At 39.7% G+C, this 20,934-nt stretch overlaps 1 protein-coding gene across 1 annotated transcript; it reads right to left on the reverse strand.

Annotated features, from left to right (window-relative positions):
* Window positions 1-5,866: 5,866 nt before the first annotated feature.
* On the reverse strand, window positions 5,867-9,460 carry ptges (prostaglandin E synthase). Its single transcript, XM_074617898.1, has 3 exons — window positions 9,231-9,460; window positions 8,999-9,081; window positions 5,867-6,945 (listed from the first exon to the last, which is right to left on the reverse strand). Exons 1-3 carry the CDS (start codon window positions 9,345-9,347, stop codon window positions 6,696-6,698), a joined length of 450 nt encoding a protein of 149 aa, XP_074473999.1. The 5' UTR covers window positions 9,348-9,460; the 3' UTR covers window positions 5,867-6,695.
* Between the last annotated feature and the right edge of the window lie 11,474 nt (window positions 9,461-20,934).

Below are 20,934 nucleotides of genomic sequence, written 5' to 3' on the forward strand. Positions count from 1 at the left end.
CATATTAGTCCTTATTCCTCTCCTCATTCACAGTATACAGGTAGACAGGGCTGGAGGCAAAGTCTCCCACAAGTGCCATTTCCCAGCATTCTCCACTGAACTACACCTCTAACAGTCATCGTATTCTGGTGTCTGACAGTAGCAGCCATGATTGTAGTCCTCATTAGATTACTATGGTGTCTCACAACTCCAAATATCTCTGACTGGAGGCACGCTCTCAAAGCCACATGCACTCAACATTTTACCCCACAAGAATGAGGCATACTTCAATCTGCATGTCCTGCCTTTGTGTTGTGACTTCTGCGCAAAAAGAATCGCTTCTTTGGAAACCATGAGGTCCGCGATGTCATACCAAACATAGCAGCATAAAGTAAACCACGACCGGAGAAGTGTGGATGTTTTACTAGACTGGCATGTGTGATGGCCCGAGGTACAACGGTACAGCAAAGGAATTATAGACCAAACTACAAATTATACACAATAACTAAAGTTAAAGGTGCTATTGATAACATTCAGACACTATATGCCATATTCTCCCTCCCCCATTCATTGCATTTACTTCAAAACAAGTGGTTGCCAGTTCAATGTATAACCTACATATGTTATGGTTAAGTGGAGTGAGACGCAGACAGACAGTCATGTCAAGTGATGACTCTTTCGTGGTAGAGTAAAAGTCGAACAAGTCAATCGCCGATGACAAAGAGATACCACGTGATACCAACACTGTTATACTATTGGCTCACAAGCCTTGTTAAAAGTGAGAACCAAATGTCAGATATCTTCCACGGATATAAACAAAACATTAATTTTGGACCCACCAAAACAGTCATATTTTTTTTTTTTTTGAGGAAAATGCCATACTTTCATTCGGAACCTTTTTAAAAGCTCTGTGGATGTATTTTTTTTTTTAAATGATTCGTCTACATAAAAGATGTTATCAAGATAACCTTTAAAATAAAGTTTATTGTCATAAACTGAAATGATAAAAGCAGAATTTGATCAAAACGTAAAAAGCTAAAACTATCTTGACTACTAATCACACTAAAATAAAGTATTTTTCTGTATGTGGAAGATGCAGAAAGGTAATGTATTTTGAAATGCTCCCAATTATTGGAACAATGTAACAATTTAAAACATATATATATTGCTTATATTGCACAATAATCCATTTCAAATACACAACAGAAAACATACTGAATCTAGATAGTTGTACCTTTGCGGAATTGCTGCCTTCAACTGACTAAAATGAATACCAAGAGTAAAATAACTGTCCATGAAAACTAACTTAAACTAGCATTTAGGGATTCCGTACCGAGCCATAAAGTTTTGCTGGTTTTCATTTCAGATGTCTAATAAGACTCTGATTTACAGCCGGGGCACCTGGTGCAAGGGTGCAGCTATGAATTATGGGCCAATTTACGGGACACCGGTGACACTCCAATTTCCTGTTATTCCCATAGCATCCCATGTGTTCATTGAAAAACGGCTATACGTGTCTTAGTAGTTTAATTTACTGATCAATTAACTTACAGGTTTTTGACAGCAGTTCTTGGCACTGATAACCAAATGTGAACTGGCTGTCCTTCATTCAAAATCTGTCTAGGAAGGACAACTTTTACTCTGAACAAGGAACGTTTTATTCCCACTTGTTCCAGTTTGTCCCTGACATCCTGACTTTTGTGATTATTATGTAAATTTGAAACCAATCCAGTAATAGGGTGAACTCAAAAGGGTACACCAGCAATTTAGTATTGCATTTCCATAAAGTTGGAAGACTCAGAAGAGATATGTCTGAGGCAGAAAGTTCCATCCAGAAAACTACTATTTTGACAGTAGTCAGAAGTATTCTTCCTCGTTTTTGGCACCTCACTACTTCAACACCATTCAACGCAGAAACTTTGTTCGAACTTCAAAATGTTCAGCTCATTGAGGACATTTTCTGAATTCCTTTTAGTGTTTTTGTTTTTTCATTTATTCCAAAATATTTAGATTTTTTTGTACAGTAATTTCCCCCACACTACACTATTTTTTCACCAAAAGAAAGGGAAGTTGGTCCTTTTTCAAATAATATAACTATCTAAGGCTGAGGACACACCAAGTCGACATCAAAGAACTAGCGGCGACAAAGTCTTGTCTTGGCCAAAAAGTTGCACTCGAACACACCGCAAAGACTACAGCCGACGGCCAACTACCACGTATGTTCTGCGCCTGCGTGAGAGGAAATATCTCTCCACACCAGCAGGCAGCACTGGTCTGTATCCGTCATTCAAAAAGGGAAACCGGAATACTTGGGACTGCGGATATACAAGCCGTTGTTGTGATACGTAGATGAAACAAAGCGGGCATCTGCCGACCATTTTCACACCACTCAGCATCATTCCAGATGTTCATGTCGCTGTGAAAATATCCGTGTGTTGGAATGATCGGATAAGATGAAGATGACACTTGAGAAGAGCCTTCTGTGTGTGTCCTCTTGACTTTATGCGTTGGCTTGCTTTCCTCACTTCCGTTTCTCTTCTCGTGCACCGATTCGTTTAAGCTGAACTGCCAATCAGGGTGATTTCTCTCACCGACGAGCTCTGCCCCCGATTCAACATGAATCGGCCCAAAAAACTCGCTCAAAAAACTAGGCCGACAGACGCTCACCGACGGCCCCAAACTCTCCGACGGCTGACCGTCAGCTTGGTGTGTCAAGACCTTTAGACATCAACTGTTTTGCCCTTATTAAGACACCTCAACTCCTTCTCCATACACTAAAATACTAATTTCAACACTTTTCATTAGTTACACTATATTTTGCACCCTTTATCCCTCTCCTACTAAAACAACTCATCATGCTCCGTTCAGCTGCTCCTCCGTATAAAGTTAAGCCAGCGAAGCTCCCCAGCCATCCATCAAGCAATACAGTCCAGCTTCCAGCTCTTCAAGCAATGCTGTTAAGCTGATACGTGAAGCAATACAGCTCAGTTTTAGCTTTTCGGCAGCCAGCAATCGCACCACAGTTTCTTCAGAAATTGCATTCTCTAGTATAGTATAAATAAACGTTGTCGTTGTACTGAGGAAGTTGCATCTGTCCTGTGAGTCAGTACGAATGCTGGAAACAGGGACATGAACTCCAGACGGTAAAACCCAAAGAGAAAGCTTTAAGGATCCACTGGTAGGTAGGGCAACAAACTGGGAGCAGTGGTTCTGACTATGCTTATGTAGGTATGAGAGCGCCTCTATGTGGTGGTTTCACAACACAGCAGCCTTCAGATCTCGCATGGGCCTCCTCCTCTTTCCCCCTCACACCTGTCCTCTGTTCTCCTGCTGCCTGTCTCAGTATGAAGTCCTCCAACACAACTCAGAAAAACTAAAACGGGAAGAAGAAGACCGGGGATTGGGCTTTTTACAAAGGAACTCTACTTCAGTGTTTATTACTCTGAATGAGTGTGGGTGACTGGGGGACGCCTGGCAGTTACAGTTTGTGACACTGCTTCTCCCACTTCTGATGTTCCTCTTTCTCCTGTATTTCTGTCAAGTACTCTTTGTTCCTACCTCCCCTTGGCATTTTCACTGTTTTGTTTTTTTTGGTTTGGTTTGGTTCTTTTTGTATTTGAATCTATATTTACTGTTTAGACTGTTGCTGAACCTCTCTGTGATATCAAAATGAAAGAAAAATAACAAAAAAAACACCAAGTGTCTTAAAATATTGTATCGCCATCGTTTTTAATGCCAAGTACTACTTGTAAATGTTTGTGTATCAAATGTGGCCTCAAATGAAACTGAACTATATTATTATTCTGATTATTATTTGAGCAATTATTTTAAACAAGTGCTGTAGACCACTGCTGTGAAAGTAGTCGATTCTGTTCATTGATATGTAATAAATATTTATGAAATTTGAACTGTTTGGCTTTTTTTTTCCTCAGTTTTTTACCAATCATAATGAAATGTTGAACATTGTAGGACTACCAACAGAGTCATTAAATCATTTTTGGAATAATCAGTTCCCTGCAGTGCACCAGGATTCACGAGGCCCGAGTTGCTGTTTAGGTGGGAGCATCTCACGCAGGCCGATGTTTTGAACAAATGTTACACAGCCAGTGTCTGAGGTGTCTGGAGGGGTGTTTGATGCATCAAGGCACCAAACACAATGTTCAATCACACAATCACCTGAAAATACAAATTGTTGTGGTAGAGTAACACCGGCTCTAGATGGGACCATTTGCGTTTTTGCGTCAGCCACCGTAGTTCTCTGACACGCCTGGCACACGGGAGAACTTTCAGTCTGCAGCGTCACCACTAGATGTCGTCAGATTCTACACACTGCACCTTTAAGTAAAGGATCTGAATACCTCTTCCACCACTCACTCTCTCTCTCTTTCACTCTCTCTCTCTCTCTCTCTCTCTCTCTCTCTCTCTCTCTTTATTGAATAAGGCGAGCCTGAACAATAGCCCATCCCAGCCAACATAAACTGATCTCTAGACGGGGAACAGCCAGGGGCAATGAAAAAAGAGCTTTTGTAACACTACTCTGGCATGAAAAAAAACAATAAAAACTGAGAAAGTTACATTTTTATAGAGCAATACATTTCCGGTTACTCAACACATTAGATCACATCATGGTCTGTGATTTCTGTGTGCGTGACTCAGGCCTCGCAGCTCATTAACCGGTGAGTCCATAACGGCAAAGAGAGGAAAAGTTAGGCGTACTGTATATAGGAAAGAGGTTTCCTTTCACCCTGAAGGTATAGGCAAGTTGGGGCGACCTCACGGCTGACGCATACAGGATATAGTCACACCCCTGTGTCCCTGACATGTCATTAGCTTTATGTTTCACCCAGATTATGTATTGCTAAGGCTCATTCACTCAGAGCAAAGGCTTTTCAGTCCTCCCACGCTCTCAGGTTTTTTTTCTTCTTTTGTTTGGAATAAAAACTCCATAATCACAAAACATTACACCTGTCATCACTGGAAATGGGATTCATGTTAGGGCTGGGAAAATTTAGTTTTGAGCCAAAGTCACGCGAGCCACACATTTCACTCATGATGCAACAGGTGCTTTGAGGACGTTGACATGCAGACCACACATGCTGTAATTATGTTCATTATGAGTGCACGACTAGGCGCTCTTGCTGTCTGTCAGTACATCTAAGGCCTCCTAGCACCCTCCCGGCCCCTCAGGATATGACAGTGAACACAGCACAGCCGACGGTCTTGCATAATAGGTGGAGGAATGCTGGAGCTTTGCCGCGCACGTCTAGATCATCTCACTCTCACACAACAACACACACAAAAAATGGGCCCAGTTCCCTTAACACTAGCACACACTACAGTCTCTGCACGACCAGGCCAAGTCAACCCAATGATCTCTCTATCAAAAGACAATTAAAGGAACAGTGTGTAACATTTTGGCCATCAGTTTTCTTTCTCTGCAGGTTGGTTGCAACCAACTGAGTACCCCTCCTCTCACTCTTCCCTTTTCAAGACTGCGGTAACGTGAGCTGCCGAGTGCAAAACCGTGGTAACGCCGTTCGCCTCGCTCAGAGGTCATCCATACCATAATAACACTACTTTAGGAGAAGTCAGACGGCGGCTGGCGGTACCGCGGTTTTGCGCTTTGTGGCTCACGTTATCGCAGTTTCACAAGCGTGTCGGAGAACTACGGTGGCCCGTAAAAACACGCAAAAGACAAATGACTCTCTAGGTCAGTGTTTGGTTTGTCCGTTCTGTACTGTAGAAACATGGAGGAGCAACATGACGGACTCCTTGAAGAGGACCCGCTCCCTATGTAGATATGAAGGGCTCAAAATGAAAACACAACTATTCTGGTGGTTATACACTGATAAAAACATCCCCTGAAAGAACACACATTCAAGTAAACTTGGTTGCATATGCAAATTGTTTTATTGTCAACAAAAATACATCTAGGGGTTAGAAAAAATAACTGTATACATTAAATTGAATAATAAATTATTAAGACAATAAAAAATAGCATTGAAATATGTTTTCACAGATAAAATTCTTTTGTCATTTTCTTTCTCTTCAGGTTGCGAGATTTATTCTCAGTCCAAACTCTTTTCTTCTTCCTTAAAATTGACTTAACTTGAGAGACAGTTTCGCTCAAACAGTAATCAAACTGTGTTTCACTGAGTGGTACTTTCAGTCACCATGTCAGGATCCATTATGCTTTTGCTGAACATAGTACGCAAAGAAATGTTAACTCAACAGATGGAATATCCACACAGGAAACAGATGAAGCCACGGTAGACACAACGCCACATGAATGGTGGTGTGTAAACACAAAAGGGGGGCAGGTAGGAACATAGAGTGATAGAAATTCTTCCAACGTGGCTTAACCTACATGTCTATAGCTGTCTGTCAGTGAGTTTTAAATTCCGACAGGTCGTTTTAACGACAATAATTAACTTCATTTGTATTTTAAATAGTACAGTACAGGATGTCAACTTCAAATAACTTTAAAGGCATTCTCACATTTCAACGTTGTAAATAAAATACTGACGAAAATCTCACAAAACCAGCTGTGGTGTCCCACACCTTATATTGCACTCTCACTGACATTCTTGTCTTGTTCTCCCTCCTTGGAGGCCTCTCTGGTCTCCTCCTCCTGCTGCTTTTTCTGACACAGGTCAAAGGTCGACATCTTTCCAGCCAGAACATCATCTCTAGTTCAGTTCCTCGTTTCTGGATATTTAGGCATACGCTGCGACTGCCATCAGGATCTGCACAGCCATAGAGATAGAAGGTATCTGTGCGACGATGTAGGCCACAGAGCGGGTCGGCGCTTGCAGGGCACACAGGTAGGCAACGCTGTGCAGCACACGACCCATGAAGAAGACCAGGAAGTGAAGGCGGGCCACAGCCAACGAGGGTCCAGTCATGGAGTAGATAGCACCCAGGAAGAGGAAGGGGAGGATGTTCTCAATGTCGTTAATATGAGCCCTGCAGCAGAGAAAAAGTGATTTAGTCACACGTGTTTCCTGTAATGTTGTGACTCAGCTACCGGTGACGTAGAGTGAAGTGATGATATAGTAGAAAGTACTGTGATTCAGTCAAATTGTGTATTACTTTGTGCTTTCTTCTGTAATTGGTAATCTGGATTGTGGAAAATCCTTGCTCATCACTGTGGGTCTGTAATGTCTCATTAAGGTGACGCTTCAGTCTGGACAAGACCATGCATCACAGCAGCAGACGTCTGTGACTTTCTCCTTCTGGCAGCCAAAGTCGGACCAGCTACTTATCAGCCACACTATTTCCCTGCTTCCCCTCCACCAACTGGGATCAACTTTTGAATAATATTATTCTAGGAAACCTGCCATGTTCACAGTTCTTGCAGAAACAACACGTAAAAAAAAGAAAAAGATGATGAGCTTCGCAGATTATTTGAAAGCATCAACTAAGCCAGATTTTGTCTGGTTTTCCCGTCACAAGTGCATGGGTGTTTCAGAGAAAACAGAAGGGAAAGCTTTTAGTAGTAGGAAAAAATGTGCTGCTCTCACTGCTGTCACGGTTCATTTTCTGACAAGTTAAAACAAAGTAGTAAAGCATGTCTCCTACAGGCTGCCAGCTCTTATTGAAAATGAAAGGAGGAAAAAAAAGCTTTTCTTAAAGGGCCAATGTGTAGGATTTTGGGGGATCTAATTAGCAGAAATGTAATATAGTATTCATAACTATGTTTCCATTAGTGTATAATCTCCTGAAACTAAGAATCACTGTGTTTTCGTTAGCTTAGAATGAGTCCTTCATATCTACATAGGGAGCGGGTCCTCTTCACGGAGTCCGCCATGTTTCTAAAGTAGCCCAGAGCAAAAGAAAAAAAACTCTGGCTCTAGAGAGAGCCTTTTGCGTTTTACGTTATCTGAAGACCACCGTAGTTCTCCAACACGCTTGTGAAACTGCAGTAACGTGAGCAGCAGAGTGTAAAACCGTGGTACCGCCTGCCGCCCTCTGACTTCCGTTGCTCCTAAAGTAGTGTTATTATGGTAAGGATGACCTCTGAGCGAGGTGAACGGCGTTACCACGGTTTTGCACTGGGCGGCTCACGTTATCGCAGTCTTGGAACGGGAGGAGTGAGCAGAGCAGTTGGTTGCAATTTGCAACCACACCACTAGATGCCACTAAATCCTACACACTGTCCCTTTAAATAATTATTGGAAAATTAACAAAATTTTGCATCTGATTATTTGGCGTATGCGGGTACACACAATGACTGAGTAACAATTATGCAACAGCCTCATGATGTTATCAGTTGAACACTTGTAGGTCATTTCCTGTGTTGGGTAGCTATACATTATAGTCTACATTTTGCTGACGCACTTATAATACCTTTTACTGGTAACACTTTACAATAAGGGTACATTAATTAACATTAGTTAATGCATTAATAAGCCTTAATTAACACTTAATTAACAGTAACTAAAGTGTCTAGTAAGCATTTACTAATGGTGTTCATGTTAACTAAGGTATTAATTTATACATTATTTAAAGTTTTAAAAGACGTTATTAACATCAGTTAATACAGTAATAAGAATTAACTAACAGCAGCTAAGCCATTTCATTGAGAGAAAACTGTTTTTATAAATGTTTATTTACAATAATGGTATATTAATTAACATGAATTAATCATAAATAAGCCTTAATTTTAACAGTTAATTAACAGTAACTAACGTGTATAATAAGCATTTACTAATGGTCATGGTAACCAAGGTATTAATGTATACATTATTTACTGTTTAAAAGGACATTATTAGCTTTAGTTAATACACTAGTAAGCATTAACTAATGTTAATTAATGTACCCTTATTGTAAAATGTTACCCTTTTACTTGTAATGGAGTATTTTTACATTGTGGTATTACTACTTTTCACTTAAGTAAAGGATGTGAATACTCCCTCCTGGATTCTACAATAATAATCTAGTCAAAAAAAAAGAACTTTAAAAGTAAACATTTCTACAATTTAAAAGCATGTCTTGGCCAAACATTGTGCTCTCTTACCTCCGGCATCTTTCCACATATAGATCCTCTCTGTGAAACTGTAAACCTCCATGTCTCAGCGAGTCCTCGGGGTTGGCAAAAGCCTTTTCAGAGAAGAAGAAGAAAAAAACACTTTGCATCAGTGAAAGTTTCCTGACATTATGTTGCTTTTTTGGAACTTTCATTCGTTCTAAATCATAGTCATGTTGCTTTTTTGGAACCTTATCGTTCTAAAAATCATATAGTCACTCACCTTTTTGCGCAGCCTCACTTGTCCCGTTATTATCGCTATAATGTACATTTTGATCACCAGAAGCACGCCGTAGAAAACAAAACAGGAGAAAACTTCATTTTTGATCATGACTGCCATGGTTTTTGTTTGAATTATCCAAACTGAGCTGTGGAAGAAGAAGAAGAAGAAGAAGAAGCTCTCTGAGGTCGGTGCGTCCGTGCGTAAAGCTGCTAGAAAGTGAGAGTGAGCCAGAAGGAGTGAGCAGCCTGTTTTGTACTTGAAGCCCCCACCCACTTACCAAAGTTATGATGCAAGTAACATGGAAGAAATGGAATGTTTCATTCATAATTCTGTGAATCCCAGAGTGAGTAAAATACACAAAGTGCGCTAAATTTGTTCCCTGAGGCTATACATATAAAAGTCACAGGGGCAGTAATGGAAGAAGTATTCAGATCGTGTACTTGGAAGTAGCCTAGCCCTACTACTATTGGGTGATAGTGGACAATATCCTTTTAATTGTAATCTGATTTTAGAGGGAAAATAGCCCATTTATGAGATTGTTTTAAGGGCTTTAATTTTGAAATTCTACATCAGAATGTCCTGATACTGTCTGAGTGATACTTTAAGGTGGTGTACTTTTATTCTGAAGTGAAATTAGTCTTTGATAGTGGACTGTTTCCTTTTTTCAATTCTATCTATCCTAAGTGAAATTAGGTACTTAGTAGAAACAGGGAGGTGCCGAGTGTGAGGTGGTATATACTGTAATTTAGAAGTTAGATCAGTCTTTGGAAATGTATTCTTTAATATTAAGTGTGACGAAGTATTTACACAATTGGAATAATATTTTTCTCTGAACTACATTTTGGAGGCGGTTGTTTTTCTTTTAAATTATCATTCATTTAATTTAGTATTTCATATGTATTGATTTTATATGTTTAATTATTCATTCACTGACCTCTTGAATGAATCTGAATGGCCCATCACGTTCATCAGAATGGTGCTTTTATTTTGAAGGCCTATCACGTTCATCAGAACCGTGCTTTTATTTTTAAGTCAGTTGTTTTGTTGTGTAGACCTAACGTTACTTAGTAGACTGTTTTTAAAAGTGGTACTTTTTCTGAAATCATTTTAGGGTTAATATGGTTAACATTATTGTGTAAAAAAAAAAAAAAGAAAAAAAAAAAAGGTTACATAGGCTATATGTTAATTGTTAATTAGCTAATTGTTAATTAGCGTTAATTAGCTAGTCGTTAATGAGCTAATCGTTGATTGTTGATTTGCACGCTCTGACATGCTAATTGCTAAATTGCTCTTCAGTGAGGTGTGTGACGTCTTTCTGACGTTTGTGGCTGTTTATATTGAACAGAGATGACCTTCAGACAGGTGAGTACAACAACAACAAACTCAGTCATTGTTGTAAAACAAGTGTGTCCACACTCGCCAGCTCTCTTTTTACTCCCTTAATGTGTGTGTGTTTGTGGCTACAGGCAGTCAACATGGAGTTAATATTGTTTAAATACATCTCTGTGCTGCCTGCTTTGATGATGTTTTAGCTGCTATGTGGCTTAATAATGCTTGTTCCATGGTGTCCATAGACTTTTTATTCATTGGCTGTCTTTGTGTGTAATTGTCTGCCTCTTTTCTGGTTAATTCTTGTGTAATTGATAATCAGTTATGTATCATATATAGAAAAAATATATATATTGTTGGTTTGGACACAAGGTCCTCTGTGATGTGTATACATAGGCCAGTGGTTCCTAAACCTTTTCCCATCAAGGACCCCTAAACTGACAAAAAGAGACCGTGGACTCACCCAGGGTATAAATTGAAAAGTAATATGGTAATATTGTAAATTATATTGAAAAAGTATTAAAGAGTAATGTTGCACATGACTTTCTGTCATTGTGTTACTTATGGATGGAATTATAGTGAAAATACATTCTTAACCTTTTTGCTGGGTACCCCCTCAATGACCCCTGGGGGTCCGAAAACCACCGATAGGCTACTTTTCTTTTTTCTTTACCCCCTTGAAGATTGAAATACAGAAGAAATGTACACTCTGAACTGTATTTTGAACAAATTTGAAACACTTTGAATACTTTAGGGTAGCTATTTCTTAATACATCATTTAAAAATTAAGTGTAAAATCTGAAAAGTAACTAGTAAATATAGCTGGCAAATAAATGTAGTGGAGTAAAAAGGTACAATATTTCCTGCTGAAATAGATAGAACCTGTCTGTCTGTCTGTCTGTCTTATTTTTGTATCCTAGCAGGAAATTTCACAGTCATAGTGGAGTTTAAGTATGAAGTAGCATAACATGCAAATACATAAGTAAAGCACAGGTATTTCCTGTAAAGGAGTGGAACTGCACAGTTGAGGATCAATTATGTTTCTTCAATAGAGAAACTGATCATGAACTGACTCATATGTCTGTGAGCCAGCATAGCCGTCATGTCTTTCCTTTGTATTGCTGTGGTAATGCTCAGAAAAAGATTTCATGTTGCAGCTGCTGGCTAAATATGGGTTGAGCGGTTGGTTGCAAAACAAGGAAAATTACAACTGTAATTTAGATTGCAGTGGATCCGGTATTTTGGTTGCGCAACGTCATAATATGTCATCATTTTACGTAGTACAGTATTACGAAAGTATTTTATTGATGACAGCAGTGGTGGAAAATAACTAAGTATATTTACTTAAGTACAATTTTGAGGTATTTGTCCTTGAGTATTTCTATTTTATGCTGCTTCTGTAGTTTAACTCCATTACATTTCAGAGAGAAATGTACTTTTTACTCAACATTTCAAACAATAGTAACCATGGAGATTAAGATTTTACATACAAAACACATAATCGTATAATCATACATGAAGTAATGTAATCATACATTAGATAAATAGATTCAGCATAAGAAGTACTTTTGATGCTTTGAGTAAATTCTGCTGATAAAACTTCAAGTAACATTTTTAAGTCGGGACTTTTACTTTTAATGGAGTATTTTTTAGACCATGGTATTTCTACTTTTACTTAAGGTACTTTAGGTACAGTGTGTAGGATTTAGTGGTATCTAGTGGTGAGTACCCCTACGCTCACTCCTCCCTTTCCAAGACTGTGGTAACGTGAGCCGCACAGTCCAAAACCATGGTAACGCCGTTTGCCTCGCTCAGAGGCCATCTTTACCATAATAACACTACTTTAAGAGCAACGGAAGTCAGACGGCGGCCGGCGGTACCACAGTTTTGCACTCTGCGGCTCACGTTACCGCAGTTTCACAAGCGCCTCGAAGACGGTGGCCTTCAGGTAACGTAAAAACACAAAAGGCTCTCTCTAGAGCCAGTGTTTGGTTTGTCCATTCTGGGCTACTGTAGAAACATGGGGGACTCCGTGAAGAGGACCCGCTCCCTATGTAGATATGAAGGACTCATTCTAAGGTAACGGAAACACCACAATTCTTAGTTTCAGGTGATTATACACTAATGAAAACATAGTTATGAAAATGATATTCCATTTCTGCTAATTAGATCCCCCAAAATGTTACCCACTGTTCCTTTAAGTAAAGGATCTGAGTACTTCTTCCACCACTGGATGACAGGATATCACGGTAATAAAATATGCAACAAAAATCATCGGAAAAATCAAAAAGATGAATCTAATATAGTGGATATTGTCAACAAACAACTCTCACATCCTATTCCTCTTCAAATCCAGTCATCACGTTTATTGCAAATACGCCACGTCCTGTGTATTTTCTCATGTTTGTTTACATCTCGGTTGTAGGTGGAGTGTCAGCCATCGGTGCCCTGTGTCTGCCAGTCCAAGGTGAGAGAGCTGCCTGAGCTGCTGTCATCACAGCAGTCCTCAGCGTCAGAGAAGGAGGACATGTAGTGGAGGCCCGTCACCCTGTGGTAGCCTCCCTGGAGCATCTGTGGGTAGGCGGTGAGCTCCATGGCCCTGCGGCTGGTCCTGCTCACCCTCACAGTCCACATGTCAACCAGCTGGGAACACATGGCACAGCCCATGGTGTGTGTGTGTGTGTGCAAACAGGTCAGGAGACAGATTATACAGGTATAAACAGTTCCTCTACACACAGGCGTCAGTATGCTTGCTCATCCTCACTACTTCACCAGCTTCTCTGATATATATTTTGCACGTGAGAAATACATTATTTATAATATATTTACATATACTGAGATACTAATATTTAACAATCCAGTGTATTTGCAATTAGGGGTGATGCGATATACCCCGTATTGGCGATAACCGTGACATCTAAAAAATGTAATATTGATATCATGTTAATAATACACATATGATAACATTGTGTAAATAATCCAGCCCCTCTTAAATCATTTTATATATATACAGTTATGGTTACAGACTTTCTCTCCACCTCTTAACACTTGTATTTTGAGTGTAATTCATGTGCCAAAAAAGACACAAAACCCACAATAAACAAAGTTAACGATGAATATAACTGATATTGTTATTATTATTTTAAAACTTTCTATAGATATTACGATAATATCCTTATCAATAATCAATAATATACCTGCAAATTACTGCAATATGGGTAAATTGTTAAAGTTTCAAACATTGTAAAAACATGACCACATATTTTCCATATATTTCTCAGATAAATATAAGAACAAGAGGACATGTATGATCATTATATTTTGCAAACATTCAGATAAATAGCAATATATTGGCATGTATAGCAAAATAGATGCGGGGTGCTTCCCTGGAATGTGTGTATCTGGATTTCTTTCCATAAAAGGCTTGCAGTGAAAAAAACATATAGACAAGCAGAGAATGGGAGGCGCAGCACAAAGTACCGCAAAACAAGAAGTGCAGGTACTGATCGAGTTCTCTCTTGTTGTCAGCAACCAGAAAAACTCAAGTTTCACATCCAGCCCTGCCTGCAGGGCCCGACAAGGGTTATGAGTTGTAAGGTCACAGAGTCATATCATCTCAGGGTGTTCTTCGTCTCTAAGAGCTGCCAGACACGGCATGTAAATATTTACAGCGGTCGCTTTTGCAGAAAACCACAGAGAGAGTTCCCAGAGAGAGGAGCTGAATCAGTGTGCTACAGTCTCCTCTCAGGATTTCTTTCCGGTGACTCGCTCCTCTGACGATACTGCAGCACTTTGATTTTTGCTTTAGCTGGGTGCAGGATCACCAAAGGGCCTGCTCATACCGGAGCTTTGATAAATGAATTGCTTCCTGTGTCGTGTTGGTTATCCTCTCTTCAGCTTGATGAAACATGACCGTCAAATGAGATGTAACATATACCTGCGGAAAGAAAAGGATGGATGGTTAGTTATCGACAGATTAATACAGACATTCCACTGTCACTTTTCATGCTTAGACTGTTGTCTGTTAAATAGGCGTTATCGGTCGCTATAAGCACCATAGATGTGGGTCAGTAGGGACCATAATAATTATGGCAGGAGCAGAAGCGGGTGATGTAGTATTACTAGTATAGACAGCACGAACCTCCATATTGGGTAGTTGTTTTTGTGTTCACAAGAGCTTTTGTTGCCTAAACCTACAGAGGCCTTTTTGTTTGTGTTCAAAACGTTAGAACATGTTGCTTTTAAGTTTCACTTTCACTTTTACAATGTATAAGGCCCCTAATAATCCACATCTGTGGTGCTTATGGCGACCTATAACAACTATTTAATGGCCATAACAGTCGAACTGGGAGCACTTTTCAAGGCAAGTTAAAGGACAAAATGTTGCCCCAATCTGATAATAAGACAGTACAAATGTAAACGGCATGCGCACAAGAAATAGAAAATGTAATAATAAAACCCCCAAAAAATTATTAAACTAGATTCACAAAGAATACAATAGATATAAGAAACATTTTATAATATGAATACAAAACAAATACATGATTAAACTATAAATAATGGTGATAGAATATTCTAATGAAAAGCCAGTGGGCAACCTCCAGGTCTGAAAAGTGAAGCCAATGTGGAAGTGCCTCTTAAACCTGCATTCTTTCTAATAGCCAGCAGGGGGCGACTCCTCTGGTTGCAAAAAGATGTCAGATTGTATAGAAGTCTATGAGAAAATGAGCCTACTTCTCACTTGATTTATTACCTCAGTAAACATTGTACAAATGAGTTAATGGTCTCAGTTGCTAGTTTCAAGTCTTCTTCAATACAGCATGATGTTCATTTAGTAAATTATGGTTCCATTTAGAGTCAAATAGACCATAAAGTAGGGGATGCTTTAGGGCGGGGCTACCTTGTGATTGACAGGTCGCTGTGTGGTCTGGTGTGTTTTCGTTTTAGAACTTTAACCTACGAACAGCAGTCCACAAACAAATGGGTGACATCGCGGTGACTACGTCCACTACATCTGTGTGAAAAGCAAGGCTCAAGACTTGGGTTGAAAGTTTAAGGATATCAACACGTTAAGCTGCTCTCAGATCCTCGGAGCAGAAAGCTGCCTCACTCAAAATGTCTGTCCTACACTTTGAAACAACCAAGTATAATGTGCACTCTCCTTCTAGTCCTAGTGAGCACTTATTCATGACTCTTGTAGCAAACATCCAGGAGTGCTGTGAGCACAGTAGGAGAGGGGTACCCAGTGCACACTCTGAGGTAAAATGGGGGAACCACTCAAGTGTTCATAATCTGGAATATTAAAAAAATGTATATACAATCCTGGCAGAATCCAGTTTGTTTTGACAGCTGCAGCAACAAACCAATCACTTCCACAAGAGCTATCTTAGCTACTAACATTACACATCGTGTATACTGTGTGTACTTCATACAATTAGGGAACATATTCAAAACAGTTCAAGATTCAAGATTCAAGATGTTTATTGTCACGCCGGTTGTACAGGTACAAACGTGTGAAATACTAGTTACACAGCTAGAGGGGAATTCATGCAGGCTCCCTTTCCATTTCACATCGGCACAGATATCTCCATGCATAATTGGTCATTATTCCACTTCATTAATGCAGATTTCAAACCTGCCCTCCTAAATCTATCATCTGACCTTCATCATGCACCAGACAGCCGTTAGCAAGTGTGTAAATGACATGAATGATGAGGATGGAAAGGAGAAGTGGTCTGCTGCTACTCGCCACACCCTTCCCGTCCTGGTGAATAGTCACAGCAGGGGCAACCCTCTTAAAGCCTCTGACTGTATTGTGATCTGCTGATGTAATATCTAATGGCCTGTACTACTCCTATGGGATGTTTAATTATTCATCAATATATCTGGTGTGTATCGAAATGCATCCCTTACAGCGTACAAGTTAGTATCCCATCACGCAGTGCAGGAAACATGCCAATGTTTAAGGGACTGTGATGTGTACGGATGCTGCAGATGCATTTGTGTCCTCTAAGCCAGTTTTTGTTTTTTTGTCTCTTACCTGAACAGCGTGTCAGCTCTGCTGTCTTCAAGAATGCTCTCAGTTTGTGATCATCATATCGTCTCATCAGCCCGGTGTGTTTTCCTCTCGGTCTGCCTCCGTCTGGGCTAGATACGGCTCAGCATGCCGTATGGGACTTGAGATGACATCACAGCTGCTCACTTGAGAGTCGCCCCCTCTTTCTCAAATCAAAACAGGTAAACCCTCCCATCCTGTCTCTTACACTAATATTCTGTCTGTAGACAACACAAGTTACATTAAAAGAAGCATTTTAACTCTAGATGAGTAGTGATGAAGCCAAAATGGACATAATCCAAGTCGTTTTGTCAAGGGAAGTACTGTAGTAATGCATTTAAATATGCATATGCTGATTTGTCTTGACATATTTATGTATTTCAAAGAGGTAGTATTGCACCTGTCAAAGAGTCGCATCAAGTTGGAGACAGATTTTTAGAACATTTGTCGAAATCTTTGCAGCAGAGGACGAGATATCCTGTAATTCCCTATAATGCAATCAATAGCGTCTTTTACATAGACCCGGCCTCCTTGCTAAGGTAAATGGCCATGTCTTTTTAAGGAATAGTTAAGATAATTTTGGGAAGTTCGCTTATTCACTTTCTTGCCAAGAGTTAGATGAGAAGATTGATGCCACACTCAATATATGAGAGTGGTATCGATCTTCTCATCTGACTCTCTGCAAGAAAGCGAATAAGCACATTTCCCAAAATGTCAAACTATTCCTCCAACTGAACCCCATGCCCCTGGGTTGTAATGCATGCTTTTAAAGAGTCTTAAAACCTGGAAACGAGTTAGCATTTTAGCACTTCCAGTCCCCTCATCTGGAGGTCAGTGGGTTTTTAGTAAGATGCCTGAAATAAGGTCTGTGGTTAACAAGCTGAAGAGAATTTAACGTTTTGTTCTACGAAATAAAATACATCAATAAATATCCCACACCTGAATTTTGAAGCTTTTACAAGTCTTAAAAAAGGGTGGTTTCTAAAGTGGCTAAATGAGACTGCTAAACGTCATCACGCCGACTCGTCCTCCTTTACAGCCTCATTGTGTATACTCTCGTTCATGCGACCGTGATGTAGTTCCTTTATAGCCTAACGCTAGCTTTTTACTTCTGGCGATCGCATTTACGCTTCAAATAATAAAAGTGGTGTTCGTTTATTATCTCGCTGGACAAGGCGTGAAAGTATCATAGAGATTTGTTTGCCACGTAGCTTATTTTATGCAATAATCCAAAATCCAATAGAAAAATCCAATTGGTTTTTAGTCGAGGGAACCAGGGCGATGCTAACTTTCAGGATGGCCTAAAAAATACGTCATCCCTGCAGCACTCTATAAATGTGCAATCTCTAAGCCAAGGTAACCCTAATGACATCACTATGACATCACCAGGGTAATGTTCTCAGGCTTCACGAAGCTCCTTCGAAAGCCACAAAAAGACCTTATACGTCAGTTTAGGCTGAGAAGTGAAGCATGAAAAGTAAACTTCTTACACGTATAAATCACCCGGATCGGTGTCCCATGCGTGCTCGCATATGCGATTATGCGCGAAGTGACTGGGCTCCGCAGCGAGAACCGTTATCGTCTCCGACCGGGTGCCGGTGTCTCCCTACGAACGCGGTCGGGAGGCTGAAGCAGGAAAAGCCAACACTAGGATCAGCAGTGATTCATGGAGAGACCTTCGTCTGGTCAGCTAACATTGTGTTAGTGTGTCGCCTCACTGTTTTGAGCGATGCTCGTTGTTATCTATTTAGAGCGAGCCCGACGCTGACTTTCGTTGACTTAACGGCCACAGGTGTCGCTGTTAACAAGCATTTCGGATTCTTACAAACAGTCCCTTTTAAAAACAAAAAAAAATATTGTTTCTGTTTTCTTCCATTTTCAGTGCTGCTCGTTTTTTTGTTTTTTTCATATCACAGCAAAGAAAAAACACAAATCAAATCAAAGACCAGGCAATTTTAATCATTTTACCAGTCATGAGTAATTACATCAGTTATACAGACATTAAGACATCCCATTGAATTGAGGTCAACCACTTAAGTCCCATTTTTATCAAAGCATCACCATTATCATGACCACAACAGCCACACACTGTGAAATGTAAGGGAAAACATGAGTCAGTGAAATCCCGTTGTGCTGCCTCCAGGCTGTCATGATATTACTGATGTCCAACCACAGCAATGCATGTATGTTCCTGTGAAATGTGAAAATGGAAATCTCACACGCATAGCTACAGCACATGCCGTAACACAAGCAAACAAACATGGGTGGGGATAATTAAATAATTACCACTCTACGTTTCTCAACACCGCAATATTATAAGCTGCACTGCCGTTACTGTCGGCTGTTCAACCTGCTCTGTGTTTAACTGTCCAGTGTCTCTTTGATGATAAGATTGCACAAAGATTCATCTTTTTTTTTCATTGCACTTACTCCCCCTAAAGTATGTAAACATAGCACGCACACACACACACACATCCCCATAGTATCAATATCATCTCTGGTAGACTGGACTGGTCATGTGTAAAAAAGAAAAACACGTTTCTTAAGACAAATGGACAAATCAGTGTCCTCTCTTATATTAAAATTGGTGAATTGCTCTTTGGGCAACATTAACGGACAAAACAGCAAGACATTACTTTAGGCCGTGGTCTGGAATAAAAAATAAATAGCTGACGTTTGATGTGTCATAGCGGGAAAATTTCAAGTGTTTAGTAGTTAATGGTTTGGGTCACAGGATATTCAGGAGGGTGACGGAGACTCCGAGCCTCTAACGCAGATTTAGGTTCGGCAAAATCTCCATGTATTGAATGTCCTCGTCTGAGAGGGAAGGTGAAACTATAAGAAGGTTCACTGCTTGCTGTGTTAACGTTAAATGACATACAGTGACGATTTCTAGGCTGTAACGCAACCTTTAGTTATTATATTATATTAGACTTCATCATTCATCAGGTGACCAGACACATGACTCCTAAGGAATGACAATATTGCTCCGTAACTTCTGAACGTGTAAATAAGCGACTGTTTGCTAACAAGTTCGCCACATCAATTTAAAATGTGATGATGTGTCAACTTGTTACGGATGCCCCCAAGTGGCCAAAAAAAACAGTTATTTCAGATTTGACTGAAAAAAACAAAAAAAATAGACACCAAAAACTGGCAGAATAAGAAACGTTGACATCATTAAAACACAAAAGTCGATTTGCAGTATTGTCAAAAAACGCTGCCACCCAATCGACGCGCACTCTGTCATCTTGAAACTCCCTGGCTGACTTCCATTTAGGTGCACCTGTACTTTTCCTGCTATCAAAGTAGTCAAAGTATTTGGGTTACTGTCTGCTTGCCTTGTTAGATATATTGCTCAAGGGAATGTTAAAGCTGCTCTTCTGATAATTATATCTGCTGAGCTTGTTGAACTTGTCGGAATTTATCAGATTAAGTATGTTTCACAAGTCTGTCTCGCTCGTCTTGGAATCTCAAAGTTTTCCTAATTATAGCAAACTAACATTGTAGGACAGCAACAAACTATGATTCTTCCTTTTTGAGGCTGAGCTTCTTTATGTTGACGACTTCTTTTACATCTTTAAAAGGACTAGTTTGACATTTTGGAAGAAATTCAATACCCCTCTAATAATGTCTGAAACTAATTATGAAGCTGGAAGCAGGAGAAAAAGCTAGCCACAACATGTTGCTTTTAAACTTCTGTTTTGTACAGATTAAACAAACAAGAACATTTAATTGGTGAGCCTTAGAGGTACTAGTAGGCAGATGTTTTAATACCTTTAGAGCCAGGGTGTTTCCCTGCTTCCAGTCTTCGGCCGTTTAGACTGGTAAGTAGCGTTTTTTATCGGAGTGGATCTCCGACTTCTGGAGGTTTTTCTGTGCATGTCTAATAAGTATTGGTATTGGTATGGTATTTTACCATCAAACAGTAAATGAAAATTCTGAATTTTTTGTTTAATACTATCTTGGAATTTTAAAAAACAGTTTAAATGAATTGTGCTATTTAAACATAAAAATTCAATTTAACAGAAAAATAAATAATTCAATTTGGTTATACTAATTCAAAATTTTTATTTATTAATAATATAACAGAACAGCACAGTTACAATCGACATTCTTCTTATCTTGTGTTTCCCGTGTGTTGCTCACGCTACCGCAATGAGGCTTTAACTGCTTAAAATGTGGAGGCTATCTTTGAGACTATGCATCTGTACAGTAAAAAAAAGGCAAGCATGTGATTTATCTACAATGAGATAGAGGAGGGCATGGTTTGCTCGGACTGACTCGCTGACATTTCTCATAGATTTTAATCTGGCATGT

Source organism: Sebastes fasciatus, chromosome 19 (genome assembly GCF_043250625.1).
Source record: "Sebastes fasciatus isolate fSebFas1 chromosome 19, fSebFas1.pri, whole genome shotgun sequence".
NCBI lineage: Eukaryota > Metazoa > Chordata > Actinopteri > Perciformes > Sebastidae > Sebastes > Sebastes fasciatus.